This window comes from Equus caballus, chromosome 17 (assembly GCF_041296265.1).
Source record: "Equus caballus isolate H_3958 breed thoroughbred chromosome 17, TB-T2T, whole genome shotgun sequence".
Classification (NCBI taxonomy): Eukaryota; Metazoa; Chordata; class Mammalia; order Perissodactyla; family Equidae; genus Equus; species Equus caballus.
In genome coordinates, this window is record NC_091700.1 from 24,821,995 (window position 1) to 24,840,830 (window position 18,836).

An 18,836-nucleotide genomic window follows, 5' to 3' on the forward strand; every position below is an offset into this window, starting at 1 on the left:
CAGGGAGTTCCCAAAACTACCCTCAGCTTCAGTAATTTGCTAGAAGAACTCATACAATCCACAAAAAGCTATATACTTATGGTTGTAGTTTATTACAGGGAGAGGATACACATTAAAATCAGCCAAAATAAGAGATGGAAAGGGCGTAGTCTGGGAGGGTTCTAAACCCGAAGCTTCTGTTGTCCTCTCCCCATGGAGTCAGGACACATTACCCTCCTAGCATCAATGTGTGACAGTACGCATGGCGTATTGCCAACCAGGGAAGCTCACCTGAACCTCAGTGTTCAGAGTTTTCATTGGAGTTCATTACTTAAGCATGATTGATTGATGGATTGCTCAAATGACTGATCTCAGTCTCCAAGCTGACCAATACCACATGACCCAAAGCTCCCCGCTAATCAAAGACATTTCTATCTGATATGACATTGCCTCCTAGAATTGAGATTATCTCCCAGAAGCCAAGGGCAAAGGCCAGACCTCTCTGGGTAAGGCCAAACTGTTTACTAATAGGCAGGAAATGTATAAGAGGAGCCAGAAAATCTTGTCATGTCAGAAAGCAAAGAAACTGTCAAGACTACTGTCGTCGTTTCAGAAGGACTCAGGAACGAACTTGAAAGGCTTCCAGCTAGTCAAAGATGGGATCATTTGATCCTCGAAAAGAATAAAGCTGTAATGATTGAGATACCTAAAATATGTTAAAATCCATGAGGCCATAATGATAATCTCAACAAGAAACTTAGTAGTCCCTTTTAGATGACAGTAGGGCACCAAATCAGTATTCATAAAACTGATAAACAGTGAAGAAGAATCAAGCATTCATCCTGTTCCCTGTACAAATTATACCTCAAGGTTAGAAAATAACTGATGACAGACAACTCCCTTATAGAATTGCCACTATTAAATGTAGAAAGACTATAGAATTAAGATGATCATTTGAATGCTTAACTCAATAATAAGACAGACAATGTAATTTAAAAATGTACCAAACATTTGAATAAATACTTCGCCAAAAATGACATACAATTGGCCAATAAGCATTTGCAGAGATACTCAATCATTAGTTATTAGGAAAATGCAAATTAAAACCACAGTTAGTTACCACTACACATGTACTGGAGTGGCTAAAATAAAAAAGGATTAACAGTACCGAATAAAGATGAGGATGTGGAACAACTAGAATGCTCACGCATTATTGGTGGAAATGTAATATAGTACAGCCACTTTGAAAAACAGTCGACAGTTTCTTATAAATACACACTCACCATGCAGAATTCTTCTTCTAACCAATTACCAGAGAATTGAAAACTTAAGCCCCCTACAGAAAACTGTGCAGTAATGTTCATAGCAGTTTTATTCATGATAGCTCAAAACTGGGAACAACCTAAATGTCCATCAGCTGATGAATGGATAAACAAATTGTGGTACATCTATACATTCAATTCTACTCAGTAATAAAAAAGAACAGAACTGCTGATACACACTGCATGGATGAATCTTGAAAGCATTAAGCTAAGTGAAAGAAGCCAGACACAAAACATTACACAGGGTAAGATTCCCAGGGCCAGCCCGTTAGTGTAGTAGGTAAGTTCACATGCTCCACTTCAGTGGCCCAGGATTTGCTGGTTCAGATCCAGTTGTGAACCGACACACCTCACGTCAGGCCATGCTGTAGCGGCATCCCACATGCAAAACAGAGGAAGACTGGCACAGATGTTAGCTCAGGGACAATCTTCCTCACCAAAACAAAAAAGATTCTACTTATATGACATTCTAGAAAAGCTGAAACTCTAGGAACAGAAAACAGATCGTTGGTTGCCGGGAAGTGGGAATGGAATGAAGGGATTTACTGAAGAACTTTTTTGAGTAATGGAAATGTTCTATATCTTGATTTTTGTGGTAATTGCATGACTTCATACATTTGCCAAAACTCAACATTATTTACTTAAAAGGATAAATTTTATTCTGTACAAATTATACCTCAGTAAACCTGATCTTAAAAAAAAAAAAAGAATGTCATCATTTAATAATCCCTAATGATAGATTGGATCTAAGTAAAGATCATCAGTGATAGCTAAATCTATCAGATGAAAGGAAGTTAATGGGGGATTTTCTGATGAATGGGTGAGGCTGATGACACCTGAACTTATTGATCAACCTTTACACCACAAAAGGATGCAATAGGAAGAACACCACTTGTAAAGGATCCTTGTTAGAAAACTGAACCAGAATCTGATCAAGTCTCCAGTTAGACCTGCTAGTTTGCAGGAAATACAGAGGACAGAGGAACATGTTAAATGACACTCTCAGGATAAAAGCACAAAAATCCAAAGTGTGGGGAGTTCTACAGGGCAAACAACCCAGTTCTTTTAACAAACGAATTGCACGGAGAAAAGAAGGAGGAGTATCCTAGGAAATAACAGATTTGAGACATATCAAATAAAATTTGTACCTCGTTAGGATCCTTGTCCAAACGAACTAACAATTGGGGGTATTTGAGGATATTAAGGAATTAATGTTGATTTTTTAGATGTGATATGGTATTGCTGTTATTTTTTAAAAGCTATTATCTTTCAGAAATTCATTCTGATATATTTATGGATGAAATGATATAATAAAATGAAATAACCCAGTGTGAGTCAATCTGTATGTAACATAGATAATCATCTTAGATTCAGTAGAATACCTACCTCCTGGAAGAGGGATTGTACAAATTTGATGAGATAATATTTATGAGAACCGTCAGCATGGCTCCTGGCATGAGGCAGTGAGTTAGTAAATCTTACTTAAATCTGCTCTTATCTTCTTTCCAGCCCTCCTCTGTCCTTTACAGAGATAAGCTGCCTCTCCTAATGGGAATCAGATTAGTACAAACTTTGTTAGGGGCAGGCTGCTTTCTTTTTGGTGTAAGGCAGGACCTTCATCGGGTTGACAGTAGTCATTGGTCCAATCTACTACCTTATGTGAGAGTCAGCATAGAGCTAAATCGTAAATTCAGATGACTTGACAAGTGAATGAGAAAATATCAGTCAGGGTTCTTGTGATGTGAGGAGTGTTCAAGGGGATCAGTTGTTGCAGGCAGCTGTGCAGATGGAAGTCCTTTATCCTGACCACCTTAGTGCCACTTACTGGCTTAGTGGAACTTTCTGATAGTAAAAGAACTAGTTTATCGATGTCATTTCTGTTTCCCCCGGGGAGAGTTACCACGTGCACGAGCCCCCCCGAGATTTGTGGGAGTCCTGAGGTACCTTTGAATATCCTACCAGTTAGGTTGGCGGTTCCACAAAGTTCTCGAGGACCCAGGTTTCTTCTGGCTTTCCATATCTCCCAACCATAGGTTGTGATTCTTTTCCACGTGCTGTAATGTAGTAGCAGTTGTTAAATCCTTATTTCAGTTAGCAGAAGGGAAGAAGAGGAAAAGTGGGCTTGCCTTTAAGGACACTTCCCAGAAGTTGTGTACATCACTGCTACATATAAGCTACTGGCCAGAATTTAGTTTCATGTCTACACCCAGCTACAAGGTCAGGAATTTAGTCTGTTTTTCCCCAGACTGGCATGTGCCAGATAAGTGTCTGGGTTCTTTTACTATAGAAGACAGGAAGAACAGATATTGGGGGGCAACTAGCAGCCTCTTCCCAAGAAGGAGGAAAAGCATGTTGAGAAGGGAGTAAAAGATAGCAGGCAGAGACATTCCACGTTTATAAGAGGTGGATCCTGGGAGAACAGGATGTGATACACGTTCCCATTAGTCTACAGGGCAAGAATTCCTGTTGACGTTGTTATTTTTTTTCAATTGTCTTATAACAATGGTCCTCAGACTTTTTGGTTTTAGGATTCTTTACACTCTTAAAAATTATTTAGGACCCCAAAGAACTTTTTTAATATGGGTTATGTCTATCATTATTTACTGTATCAGAAATTAAAATTGAGTGATTTTTGCAGTATTTATTAATTTATTTAAAAATAACAATAGACAAAAATAATAAAATAAATATTGATAAATAATTTTTGTATAAAAATAACTATATTTGCAAAAATTGTTAAGTAAAGTGACATTGTTTAATATTTTTGGAAACCTCTTTAATTTCTGACTTATAGAAGACCTGGAATGCCATATGCGCTTCTGCAGTCAATCTGTTGTAATATGTTATTTTGGTTGAAGTATATGAAGAAAATCTGACTTCACACTAATGTGTATCTGGAAAAGATAGAAGCAGTTCAGTAACTTTTTTTCACAAAATCGTGGTATTCTTTAATACTACATCAAAACTTTGCAAGTAACCTCAATGAGTAGTAGTTTCTTAACATTCTTTTTAATAATGTGAATTTTTCACATTCTATCGCAATAAAATTCCTTGGTCTACGTTGCACTGTGAATCTTCTACTCATGCATGATTTTGTAACATCATGCATTGGTCACCTGGAAAACGTTGGTTCACCGAGTTATGAAGATCTTCCAAATGCTGACTCATGTCATTACATAATATTATAAAACACACTTGTAAATATCACCACTGATCTCATCAGAAAAGTCTTGTAAGTGTTGGGAACCTGCCTGTCAAGTTCACAGTTTTCCAAAAGTCTAATTTTCTTTCACTGGGAAACTCCAGTTTTATCATTGGTAATGGATACTGTGAGTTATTTTCCTTGAAGTGACAGGCTCACTCACCTCTGAATAACCATCTAGTTCACCTTGCAACTCAAATAGTTGCACAAGTACTTTTCCTTGAGGCAGCTTTTGGTTCAGCACACCCGACAGGTATGGGTTATGGAAGGAGGTCTGGGCCAAGGACAACCATGACTTGTTTCTGCTCCCTAGTACTGGGACAAAGAACATCTTCCCCGTGGTGCTTATCCTGAGAGAACACCTGGTTTTCAGTCTGTTTAAATAAATGCGTGTGTGTAAGTAAAAACTTGTAACCACTAATCCAGTGGTTCCCAAACGTACCTGCACATTTGAATCATCTGGGGAGCTTCCAGATGTCTGTGTCCCTCCATCAAAGACTATTGATTTGGGGTGTGGCCTGAGCTTGGAGTTTTAAAAAGATAACCCAGGTGATTCTAAAGTGCACACAAATTTGGAAGCCACTATACTAATCTCTATGTATTAAAAAGAATGATACCGACCTACTCTGCAGAATTCAGAGTGTCCTCCCGGCTCGCCCAGGGGCAGACAGCTCCACGGCACTCAGGTAGCCAGGTCTCCAGCACGGGAGTCCCAAGACCCATCCCTGTCAAGCGGACCTCCTTGGACAAATCTAAAAGGCGTAGACAGTGTAGTGCTTAATAGTGGGCCGTGGTCTGTTTTTCTAAACATCTAGAAGACCTTCATATTTGCATTAAAATTTGAAATAGAACTCGAGTGAGAGACATTATTTTTTCCTCTTGGATATTTCATAAACAGATCTTAGTGAGGTTGTTGAGCCATTGCCAGAAAGAGATTGCTGAACTAAAGAAAATGCAAATGGGATGCCATTTTTTGTTTTGTAAAGAAAGAGACCATTTGGTGCTATATACTTCCTTGGATGTATTTCAGCAAAAGAATCTCTTTGGAAGCTATTCTTGACGGAGGCCTCCGAGAAACTGAAATATTGGCCCATGTGACTTCCTTTAGTCAACATAAAGGAATTTATAAAGCACAAATTTCAGAAATTTGCCCAGCTTCATTGTCTACAGAGCTGCTTTTATTCTGGCCACGTTTGCTTCAGCTTATCTGTGGCTCAATCTCATATTTGAGTCTAGTGCCTGTGAAACTTCAGCTTTATACTTGGAAAGGTGTGTATTTTGCTACAATAAGTTTCAGAGATTGAATCTGACAAGAAATGATTCTTCCTTTTCTTAACCGAGTTGCTTCAATGGGAATGATGTTTTTTGGGTGCTTTTCTATTTTGGCTTGGGGTTATTCTGGTGCCAAGGAGAAATATCACCTGCATTGTTCTTCCATTGTTCTTCCATTTTATGTAATCAGCTTTTGATTATTGGAAAGCAAATAGTTTCTCCAGCCTTTATGCAGGCATGTGTTTTTTTATTCATTTGAATATTTACTGAGCACCAGTGGGAATATTAAGAGGCCAGGCACAGCAGCAGTAAAGATGACTCTCGCTCCTGGCCTGAAAGGCGTTAATCCACTGGTGGATGTGGACATGTGAGCAGGAGAGCACAGTGCAGCTAGAACCAGCGGGGAGGGAAGGAAGAGCTCACGTTTCTGAGTGACTCCGGGATGAGGCTCTTGGCAGGGTTTCAGGGCCTCGGAGATCCGAAGCCTTTATGGTTTAAGAGCGTGGGGCTCAAAGAGGTTCCTAACGCCCCAGCTCACTAATTGCTGATGGGACTGGAACTTTGCTTTCTCATCTCTAGCTTGATACTCATTGTACTATAGACTACCTCTCTTCTGTGGATTACTGTCTGCAAGAACACAGAAATGGCAGTGCTTCCTGGCCCTGCTGCCTACATTCCTTTCATATTCAGTTATGAAAGTGAATCAGAGAGCCCTGAATGTGTTACCGTTAGATCCTATAGCTGTGTGAATGATTTGTGCTGTTAAGGAAGCAGGAGGCCAAGGACTGTAGCATCATCATCTATCCCAGTATGCCGTATTCACATAGCTGCTTCTGCACTTCAGCTTCCCATGCCTCTGTTCCTCTTCTTGGTCTCCTAAAGAGCATAAGTACATAGACAGATAGCCTGGTATTTATCTTTGCTAAAGCACCTAGCATAATGCCTTACATATGAAAGATTCTCAGATTTTTTAAATAAATAAATATTATAGATATATATGTACATATATGTCAACTGTTTTCCATTACTTTTAGGTATGGTGTTGGAAACAGAGTGCATTGAAAACTTACCATGAGCCTCAAGACTGTTGTATGCAGAGTAATTAAGGATTAACAGTTTAGTACTCGAGATTATAACCCCATAAAAGAATTTCTCAGGTGGCCACATGCTGGGGCTTTTGATTGCCAAATTATAAACCATGGGAGGTTATGGTGGTTGTGGCAGCATTAAACAACAAAATGAGTTGTAATCAACCACAGCGTCAAGATTAAAGATATTGCCCTTGTTTCACGGAGTGTTGGGAGTCTCGTTATGCTTCTTTCTACAGGTGTTATTTTACTTACGTTCATGATAGTGCAAAGATATGTACAGAATAGAAGGTAAATGCTGTTTGCTGGTGTGGGAATGGGTTTGGCTGTAGAATAAAGGAATGAATTGGAATGCATTGCATGGAACCTTGCTTCCATGATCCCAAGGCCTCTAGTTCCGTAACCGTAAAAGTAAGACCCGTAATTTCCCACTGCCTCTTGTACTTCACAAATATCCAAGTCAAGTGTGTTTGGGAAGTTCTTTGTCCTTGTCCTCGTCCGTGTCAGTGACTCTCCCGGGCTTGTGAGTGGCCAGCTGTCCTTAGCCAACTTGACCCTGCGTACAGATCTGCTTCTTGGTGGTTGTCCTGGACGAAGAAGCCTCGGCCACAGGTGTGCTGGCAGGCTTTCCCCTGCAATCTTTCCCTAACTGCTGGTGATTGGCCATGTGGAGATGCTGCAGTGTGTCTCTCTGTCTTCTGCTGCTCTGCCCCATTTGGGATGGTGTGGGGAGGGTGGACGCTGGAGTCAGACCTGCTTGTTCCAGTCCCAGCTCCATGTCCTACTAGCTTGGGATCTTAGATAAGTCGCTTTTCCTCTTCTGTCCATCTATAAAATGGGTGATGCTTGGAGAAATGAAATGAGGTCAATTTGGAAATGTAATGGCACATGGTGATTGCTTCATAAATGTTAGTCAGCATCACTGTTATTATTCTTATTGGCTAGTGATCGTGTGTCACTATTTGATGGGTCATACTCATGAAACTATTTTACAAACCAAAAGTGGCAGGTCCGCACCTGTAGGCTGCCAGATATTACTACCTCTATCCTTCAGCAGTAGAGAGACAAAAGTCTTAAAATCAGAAAAGAAAAAGAAACCTTAGATTTATCTTCCCTTTCTGTTCCCTAGGTTTGTTTTACAGTTTACTGTTTTTCATAAATCAAGTATGATAACTGCAAGGAGAAAGTAGCTTCTTACTTTTGCAAATTACGTTATACAGTGTGCCTACTAAAAAAAAAAAAGATGAAAAGCTTGCAATCCTAGCCTCGGTCAATCTTCGACTCTCTAGTGGCAGAGTCTCTAGAAATCTGCCTCTCCCGTGACATGCAGAACCCTGGTCACAGCTTCCAACTGAAAGCTTGGAAAGTCAGTGGGTTACCCTAGCTGCTGAAAGCTGGGGAACGCGGCCTCTGACATGGCCCTCGCCCTCTGAGTGTGGACTCTGCAGTTCCCCAGCAGAAGAAGACCTTTGTTCATCTTGGGTAAGCATATGGTATTAAAGATGACCTCGTATGGAACATAGCAAAATGGAGTGGATTTCACTGGGGGTTACCAAAGGTTTTCTTTTAAGGTCCTAGATTATTATCCCATCTGGCAATAATCACCTTCCTCATTTGTTTAATCCAGAGAAGAACTGACTGGTTTCACCAGCACTGAGATGACCCACTCCACTGAAAACACCCCAAAATTCTCCTTCAGCTGGCTGTTTTTCACCAGCTGCTCCTAGCCTTCCATATTCAAGAGATATATGTGGTCCATTGACTTGTAAAAATGATTTTGCTCCTACAGTAAGCACTGGGCCAAGTTGGCAAAGAGGAGCACTCTCAGCTTTTTATATTGTGCATTAGAGGGTCATTTTTTCCTGCAGGCCAGCAGTGTTGTGCTGTTTTGTGACACACTGGTGTCTAGTACTCTTCTGAATCTTTGCTGAGTGTGCAACTTCAGTGGTTCAAGTTTCTTCCCCAAATCAGTGCCTGAATTCAGCGACACCCTCTCAAGCCACTGAAGTAAGAGCCCCGCCTGCTCCCATCACATGCCCTTGCACAGAGCATCCTAGTGCTCAGGTACTTCCAGGAGGTGTGAGTGACTCTGCCTTGGGACTACTGAGGTAACGCGATGCTGGTGTACTTTCTCTGGAAGCTCAGGGAACCCCTGTAGCGTTCCAGGGAGCTAAGTAGTCTAGCATCCCCCAGTACTTGCAGAACTGTTTTTCCTTTCCTCTTTGTTATGGGCTTTCTTCTTTGGTCCTCATCTCATTCACTGTGGCCTCTGAACTGTAGTGCTAAAGCAAACAACCTCCAGTGCCATCACCACCTCTGACCATTCCCACTGCTTCACTGCACTCCACTGTCCTTTTTGCTCTGCATTTCCTTTCCTCCTGTTCTGGCTCATTCCCTGGTCACTTCTGGCCTGAGCATTCAGCACGCACAGCACATTGGCTGTATACACCACCTTTGATTCTTCTCAGATATTTTCTCTCTCTATGCAGGCTCAGGGACTGCTTATTTGCAGCAGGAGACATTTTCTTTTATTTTTGCTCTTCCTTTTACTTCCAGATTTAATGCCCTTCTGGCCTTACGTGGTCTGAGCTCCATGTAAGTGACAGTAGGCTGATGACTGCTTATGTTCCACTCAGACGGGTCTAGACTACAGACCCATTGCAGTGGAGTGCTGCTGGCTTCATTCTGAAGTATTCTTTGGGATTCTCTTTGAACCGAAGTTTGGTGTAAAGATGGAGATTATAGACTCCCACATTCATTTTGTTCAATACCAGCCACCCTGAATAACATGATTTTGAGGATCAGTATCCTCCTTAAATAGCCCATCATATGGCAGACGGCTCAAGACCAAGAGAAATAGGCAAGTTTTCATTTGTGTGGGGTTTTCTTTTCCAAAATGAAAGATTCACTACATCTGAAAAATAAAACAAATACTGTAGTATATAAATATAACTCAGCATGTTAATTAACAATTTAATTAGTTCCATCCTCCCTCCTGGGTGAGCTTGAACCATGAAGCCACCTACATGTACACTGCACAGACATTCACCCGGAGGGTGTGCGTGTGCGAGAGTCACCGATGGAGCACGGACTGGAGTCCTGAAACCAAGGGTAAGAGTGTTTTTAAAGGGAAAAGGTGATTATTGCGTTTTTCTGGATTCTTTAGGCAATTTTCCTTTCTAGAGTAGATCATTTGGCTCTAGTATCCGTGAGATGGCACAATGTACTTTTTTTGTTCCTCGAAGAGGGACTTATTTTTACTCTTTGGTCATTAAAAGCACGTCACAATAAAATTTAACTCAAAATGCAGAATATAGTGAGATCAGGCATTTTATTTAAGGAGAAAATGTTAAATGATTGTTAATTTGCCTTGTGGTCAATAGCTGTCCAGATACTGCAGTAAGAAAGTTAGTCTTGACGAAGAGGAAAAGGTTGCAGTATTCAGCTAAGGGCCGGCTGTCTCAGGAGTCCTGTGTCTGATTCTTCCCCCTGTACTCCGAGTTTACACTAGGTGGCATGCAAGGAAAGCTGAACAAATGCACACACTTGATCCTGTGGAAACAATTCTTTGGCACTTGCCGTGATCAGTGGGCTCAGCTTTGGAGTCAGTGTTTGATTTGTGATTGTTTTCTTTCCCCTCACCCCCAGGATGAAGTGTCCTCTTGCTGGTACAAATAAAAGATTTCTAATTAACACAATTAAGAACACACTGCCCTCCCATAAAGAGCAAGACCAAGAACAAAAAGAGGGCAGTGAGGAACCTGCGAAAAGCCAGACCCAGAAGGAAGAAAACCGGAAGCAGCGCAGGAGCCACCCTTACAAGCACGGCTTCCCGGCTCGCGGCGCGGCCAGCCGTTCTCCACCAAGGAAGCGGAGCAGCCAGGAGAAGTACGAAAAGCGGCCGAGCAAGCGGTGAGGCGGGCTGCAGACCCAGCACGACTGTTAGGAGCAGTGAGCTGTTCCACCTGGGATTGGGGGGGTGTGCAGAGAAAGGTACTGAGGACAGACCTTGAGCTGGCAGAGCAAACGCCTAAGAGGGATTTTGACAGTAGGCCCTTGTGGTTGCGACCAGCAGAAACAACCCAGAGGAAACCTTCAAGGAAGTGAGTCCAAAAAGACTCGCTCTGAAGACGTCTTGGCAAGTTTAAGCTACTTCAGCAGTGTAGTATACATATGTATTGTTTTTAGTTTATTTTGTTTGGAAGTTGGTTTCAAAATGAATCTAGAACTTAAAAGTTTTCAGAGTTTGTTAAAACTAGTTCCATTGTTTTTGATGTGCTGCAATTGTGGTCATTTCTCAAAATCTCTCAAAAAATGGAATACTTGTAAATCCTATACTTTACATTTTTGAGTGACAAATTTAAAATTTAGAAATCATCTGGTCAGTAGCCATATTTATGAAAAGTTATAGCCCTCCAAGGGCTAGAAATTGACCGAGAAACTCCTTGATAGCTCTGCATTTGTCTTCCTTTAAGTGAACAATGTAGGAAATTCTCAGAATGAATTTAGCACTCCATATCAATAACCAGAGGTTAAAGAATTGGCTCTGTTGTTTCCTTGTGCATTCTCAAACTCATTCCTAAGATAGAACAATTTTTCTATATTTACTGTTTTTGAATAAGTTTTAAGTGGTACTTTAAAAAGAACTCTCAAAGCTTAAAATTAATTATTTTAATGCTATGTCTTATTTAGCTGAAGACCACTCTTAGTATAGTTGTTTCAGAAATCTTAATTGTAAATGTAAAAATGTGTTTACAAGCCTTTTTTTTGTTTTTTCAGTATCGGTGTGAATCTGTTTTAACATACAATCACAAACCTTTCAAAGCTGTGTTCTTCCTTTCATGTTCAGGAGAATGTCACCAAGCACCCTCTTCCCAGGTCCACAAAAGGAAGAAGGATCTGCCTCTGTCCCCCCTCCCCAGTTTTCTGAAGTGTCTGAGCTTATGCCTGGCTGCTCCCAGATAATCGTTCTGCCGCAGCCTGCTCCCTGCTTCCTGGCAGCCAAGAAAAGCCCTTTCTAAAAGCTAGAAAGGAGGATAGCCAAAAAGTTAGCTTTGGGGTGTTTATAGAGAAACCAGAATAGACCTTGTATCATTCCCCAACCCCAAGCTACTCTGCCACACCCTCAGTCTGCTCTGAGCTGAAGGCTCGGGAGTCCCAAACCCAAAGCGTTCTCTCTTGACCCTCCCCTTCCCCCACCCAGGACCCCAGGACCTCAGCCTCTCACTTTGTAACAACATGCATTCCTTTCAAACACAGAAGGAATTTGGTTCACATGACTTTATCCAAATCTAGTTATGCATTAGCCTGTTTTATTTGTGCTATATTTGAAATGTTTTGTATTCAAATATTTATTAGAAATAGCATAAAGTTGTGGAGGTTTTTAAAAATTCTTGTTATAATTAAGTAAAATAAAGTTGAATTAAACCATTTGTCTATGCGCTACATATTTAGAGCAAATTGGCAATTCACTTTTTAAAAGGGGATGATTATCATGAGCATATTCTTACACTCAAAAGTAAAGGAAGCTCTTTAGCCTAATGATACTTGCCTTTCTTATATAATTGTGTTAAAGAATGAGTGTTCCACAGAATCATTTTCACTTTAAAAACCACAGTTCCACTTGTGAAAATTTTATTAGAATCTTTAAAACTTTTATCAAGAGCAGCCATGGTTTCCTCTTTATAAATGTCAAGAGCAAACTATCTGTTATTTCATATCTATACAGTAGATGTTAGGGAGGCATTGGTCCTAAGATACCATACACATGAGCTGCCTCCTACTTCTGTGGTTAACATACCACCCTGGCAGCTTTTTTCAGTGTTACTGTCTGCTCTCCAATGTAACTATATGTAGAGATCACAGAGCCCAGGATAGAAATTGGAAAAGCCGAATCAGTCCTGCCTCTGCTGTGGGCTCGCTGCGGGGCCTTACCTGGGTCGCTTTTCCGGACTGTATCTTCCTCATCTGCAAACTGAGATGTGTGAACTGAGTCTCTAACTTTGGAACAAGTAGAGACAGAAGTGCAAAATGTTTAGTCCTAAGTTCTAGGAGCTGTATTTCACGCTTCTGCTAGAACGCTAAGACTTAAACACAGCTGCGACTTAGTGGAATTCATTTTCTGTTTTACCTCATTTTAGCAAACATGTTCGCTAGGAAATGTAAACCAAGAGCTATAGTCCACCACATCTAGTCACGTGCCAGTGGCTGGTCCTTGAACAGCACACGCCTGCTGGGAGGGGGCCAGGGCAGGTAGCTTTACCCTGAGCAGGCTGAGCACGAAAGCATTTCCTCACGCCTGAGGCTGGAGGATGGCCATGGAGTTTTGAATTTCCCTGTGATTTTTTTGTCTTTTGAGGGGAAAGGGGCAGATCTGCCTCCAATCGTCTAGGTCAAATTGATCATTCTTTCATTGATTATTGATGTGACTTAGCACAGCACTTAAATTCTTATATTATAATTAATATCTGTCACTCCTAGAGGTCATGCCACTGTCTTTGGATCAAAAAGGGCATCTGGTGGGTAATCAGTGCCTGTTCAGCAGACATTGCATGAGGTGAATTCTGGATAAAGTGAAGCCTCTCCACTTTCCCGAGGAATATTAAACCCATAAAGAGCCTCTCCACGAGGCAGGCTATACTGACCCTGTGTGGACAATAACATTTATCATCCATCACCTATGGGCAAGTATTGTTAGCCCTTTTTCCCCCAGCTTTATTGAGATATATTTGACATATAACATTGTGTACATTTAAAGTGTACAATGTGATGATTTGGTAGAAGTATGTTGCAAAATGATTTCCACAATAAGGTAATACATCCGTCACCTCACAGTTAGCATTTCGTGTGTGTGTGTGGCGAGAACATGTATGATAGGCCTTTTCCCTGTGTCCATATAATCATCTCCCAGCCCTATGAAGAAGGTGCTATTGCTTTCATTTTACAAATAAGGAAACAGAATAGGTTTAATAAGTTTGTCCAAGGTCACAGAGCTAGGAAGTGGCAGAAATGCTATCTGATGGCAAGACTGTGAATCGAAGACCTATATTCTTTCCTCTACCCTATGCCATTAGCGAGATTTGAGTTAAGAAGGCTTAGAGTCAAGGCCTCTTTGCTGCTGTAAATAACATTCTATAATCCAAGGAAAGTATCTACCTCTACCTCTCAGAGGATTTGTATAAATAAGTCATTTTTATTTGGTTTACTATGCTGTAAGTCTCAGTGGAAGGCCCTGGGCATTATCATGAAAAGGCCAATAATAAACACAGATTTGGGAGCATCATCAATAGTTGATTAGATGAGTGATTTCTCCCATCTATCTAGCCTTGTAATGTTCACCTTTGGTTTTTATAGCTTGTACTTTCCCTATGTGAAACAAACTCCAGATATAATTCATCTATGAAATACCTAAGGTAGATATTTCCCCACCAGGTAAATGTATAACCTGCTCTTAATGGTGGTCTTCTGTCGTTCCTAAATTTTTTTTCCTCATTAATTAGCCAGGTGTAATTCCCTCAAGATGAACTAGTATATACTGTCCAATTTCAAGCCTCTATTTACCCCAAATTACAAACAAGTACATTTTCAAAAAACCAGGCGAGGCTGCGAAGAGCAGGCTCACTGGTGAGATGGCCAAGCCCATGTAGGTTTTAAAGTTGACCCTTGAACTCACCCTTTCAGCTTTCTAACTCACTCTCTGGAGCCCACAGGACCCAGGGACCAGAGGAGAGTGATCAAGCAGGCTCTTGATGACCCATTTTGCAGAGGGGAATGCTTAGGTGCTGAGGAATCCAGTATCTCACTCTCTAAGGCTGGCACCATGAGGTGGAGCATGTGCCCGGGATCTATACAATGAAAACTACAAGGCTTTGGTGAAAGAATTTGAAGACACAAACAAAAGATATCCATGTTAATGGATTGGAAGAATTAATTTTGTTAAAATGTCCATACTACTTGAAGCCATTTATAGATTCAAAGCAATCTCCACCAAAATACCAATGGCATTCTTCTCAGAACTAGAAAAAATAATCCTAAAATTTGTATGAAACCACAAAAGACCTTGAATAGCCAAAATAATCCTGAGGAAAAAAAACAAAGCCAGAGGTATCACACTTCCTGATTTCAAGCTATACTGCAAAGCTACAGTAATAAAAACAGTATGATACTGACACAAAAATAGACACATAGACCAATGGAACAGAATAGAGAGCCTAGAATTGAACCCCTGTTTATATGGTTAACTGATATTTGACAAGGGAGCCAAGAGCACCCAATGGGGAAAGGATAGTCTCTTCAACAAATGGTGATGGAAAAACTGGATAAACACATGCAGAGCAATGAAATTGAACCCCTATCTTACACCATTCACAAAAATTAGCTTGAATGGATCAGACTTAAACATAAGACATGACATTACAAAACTCCTAGGAGAAAATGTAGGGAAGAAGCTCGTTGACATTGGTCTTGGCATTGATTTTTTGGATATGACACCAAAAGCGCAAGCAACGGAAACAAAATCCAGCAAACGGGACTACATCGAACTTAAAAGCTTTTGCACAGCAAAAAAAAAAAAAAAAAAATTAACAAAATGAAAAGGCAGCCTACAGAATGCGAGAAAATTTTTGCAAACCATATATTGGATAAGGTTAATAGCCAAAATATATAAAGAACTTATGTAACTCAAAATCAATAAAACAATCCAACTAAAAAAATGGGCAGAAGAACTAAACAGATATTTTTCCAAAGAAGACATCCAAATGGCCAACATGAAAAGATGTTCAACATCACTAATCAACAGGGAAATGAAATCAAAACCACAACAAGATATCACCTCATACCTGTTAGAATGGCTATCATCAAGAAGACAAGAGATAAGTGCTGGCCAGAATGTGGAGAAAAGGGAACGCTTATACACTGTTGGTGAGAATATAAATTGGTTAAACCACTATGGAAAACAATATAGAGGTTCCTCAAAAAATTAAAAATAAATCTACCATATGATATAGCAATTCAACTTCTGAGTATATATTAAAAGGAAACGAAAACAAGATTTTGAAGAGATATATGCACTCCCATGTTTATTGCAGCATTATTCACAATAGCCAAGATATATGCCCATCAATGGATGAATGGATGAAGAAGATGTGAGACATATGTATACATAGATATCTATATCTCTAATATATGAATATTATTCAGCCACGAGAAAGGAGGATATTCTGCCATTTACAACAACATGGATGGACCTTGAGCACATTATGCTAAGTGAGATAAGTTAGACAGAGAAAGACAAGTACTGTATGATATCACTTATATGTGGAATTATGAAAAGTGAACTGGTAAAAACAGAATAAAATGGTGGTTACCAGGGGATGAGGAGTAGGCAGACAGAACAGATGTTGTTTAAGGATACAAACTTAGAATGAGTCGTAAGTAAGCCCTATAGATCTAATGCACAGTGCAGTGAATATAGACAGCAATGTTATATTATAATCTTCAAACTTGCTAAGAGATTAAAAGGTAATTTTTCCAACTACTAAAAAGGATAATTATATAACATAATGGAAGTGCTAATTATCGCTACAATGACAATCATATTACAATATATAAATGTATCAGATTAATATGTTGTATACTAAATTTGCACAATGTTATATGTCAAATATATTTCAATTAAAAAAGAGAAATATATAAAAACAAAAAAACTGACAGCAATGGTTGCCTCTGGAGTGGGTAGGGGAGAATATAGTTTATACATTTATCTTCTTTTTGTACATTCTCTTGAAAAACAAAAAAGCGTATAACTTTTGTAACAAAAAACAACATGTAAAAAATAAACCAAGCCAGTATGTAAGGAGCAAATCCAGTGTCTCCTCCCACCCCTGCTTGGTTCTTTTCCTCGCATGTGCTCATAAGGGCTCAAGGTGGCAGCAGCTGCAGCAGGGACTCTGCATCCGCGGCCATGAAACATCTGCGGCCATGAAACCCTCTCCCTGGAGGACCCAGTGTGCACGGAAGGCCATGGCTGTGGGTCCTGAGACAGTGAGAGCATCAGCAAGGGTCACTGGTGGCGCTGACAGAGAAAAGAAAGAGGAGACAGAAGTAAAAGCAGACACATGCCTTCAGAAAACAGGAAAAATAGAGGCGAGCATGGCAAAAGAACAGCAACAGAAGTCAAGCAAGAGAAGGTTTAAAACAGCTTAAAAGAGCTAGGAGAAAAACAGGCAAAAGGGTGAATGGACATTTCACAAAATAAGTTACATGAATGGCTGATAATTATTTGATAAAGTGCTCAACATCATTAGTCATCAAGGACCTGCAAATTAAAATAAAAATGAGTTACTATATACCTACCAGAAGAGCTGAAATTAAAATGATTGACAACTCTAAATCTTGTTGAGGAGCTGGGGCAGGCAGAATTACCGTGTATTATTGGAGTGTAAAATTGTAAAACCACTTTGGCAGTTTCTTATAAAACCTGCCGTATGAATGACCCAGCAATTCTGCTCTAAACTGGAAAAAGCCCAAGGTCCATTAAGAGGAGAATGTGGCGTATACATAAAATTGTAGACACGATAGGGATGCTTTCCATCCAGATACCACCTCAAGGACAGTCTGCTCAGCTGTAGGGAGTGTGATCAGCAGATAGCCTCCAGCTCCCAGCTACTCAAGGTTAGCCTGAGCTGCAGCAAAAGACGTGCCCTTCTGGATGCAGCCCACATCTGGTGACTGAGCAAGGTGGGGCGTGAAGGCCCAGCCATTTCTGCTCCATGTGGGAAATTGGTGAGCAGTTCTCCCTCAGAGTTCCCACTGGGTTGGGAGAGGCTGTCTGGCCTGCGTGGCAGTTCAGCTTCTTTCTGGGCCCCATCCTGCTTCTGCCTGCTTCCTTTCACAGGTGTTGATTCCAGGTAAACTTCTTGCACCCCAAACTTTGTCTCAGCACCTTCTACAAACAATCCAACCTGCCGCAGTTGTGTCCAGGAGTGATCTGAAAGAGCAGACAGTGAAATGGGATTTTGGAGCTGAATCACTCACCATTCAGCTGGCAACTTGGAAACCTTGCCCAAGGGGTGTTTCCCTTGTGAAAACTCACTGGTGGTGAATTGGGAGAGGGTACTTGTAGAAGGGAATGTGCTGCAGGTTCGATGTGTCAGGCGTTTGAGATTCATGGAAGAAATAATAGATATAAGGATAAGTGGTTTAAATGGCTATTGCCTGGTGCTAAGATGGCTCCTAGAAGCATGGAAAGAGTGGTAGTCCATGCTAAGTAAAGTTGAAATGCCTTTATGGGATAGCTAGTCTTTCATTAACTTTTACCACTGGTCATAGCAATACTAGGAAATAACTCAAGTTCCAGAGCTCCTGCCTGCCCACAAAGTACAGCATTAGCCCTATTTCTCCTTGTTAATTAGGAACAATGCCTTAGCCAACGTAGCACACCTGCTTTATGCCTGTTGGTTCCGTGGCATTAGAAGCCAACAATGGCCATGTGATAGTCTTGAAGGACCCACTGTTGAGTTCCTTGTGGAAGCGTGCCATCTTTCATTACAAGACGTCTAAAGAAGTAGCACTGGTGTCACAGATAGGGAGCAACATTGTACAAGTGGAGCATAGTGTGTAATAGTGATAGGCACCACTTCGACTTTCACCCCTTGATTCTTGGATCTATTTTTTTCTGCCCATGGGAGAAACCACACCATATATTGGCTATTTTTCTGTAGATATCCTAACTTCACAAGGTGTTGCCTCCCAGCTGGCATCACACATGAGTCCTGAAAATGCCATTCCACCATTCTGTACAACCAGCTGCTCTTAGCTGATGGGGTTTGTTATAAAACAGTGAATCCCTTGGACATACTGTCTCACTTCTTTTGCTATAAAATAAATCTCTGCAAGAAGCAAAATTATAAGGAATAGCATGATGGTAAATAAGGTATGCACTAAGTCCATGGATGGAGATGCTAGAAGCATGAT

The 18,836-nt window shown here is 40.6% G+C and overlaps 1 protein-coding gene across 2 annotated transcripts in view; it reads left to right on the forward strand.

The window, feature by feature from the left end:
• POLR1D (RNA polymerase I and III subunit D) overlaps positions 1-12,295 on the forward strand; it is a 43,148-nt gene extending 30,853 nt beyond the window's left edge. For both annotated transcript variants that reach the window (XM_070240195.1, XM_023621444.2), the window contains exon 3: positions 10,512-12,295. In XM_070240195.1, the coding sequence (XP_070096296.1) occupies positions 10,512-10,779 (268 nt within the window). In that variant the 3' untranslated portion in view covers positions 10,780-12,295. The remainder of the gene's footprint in view (positions 1-10,511) is intronic.
• Positions 12,296-18,836: the final 6,541 nt, after the last annotated feature.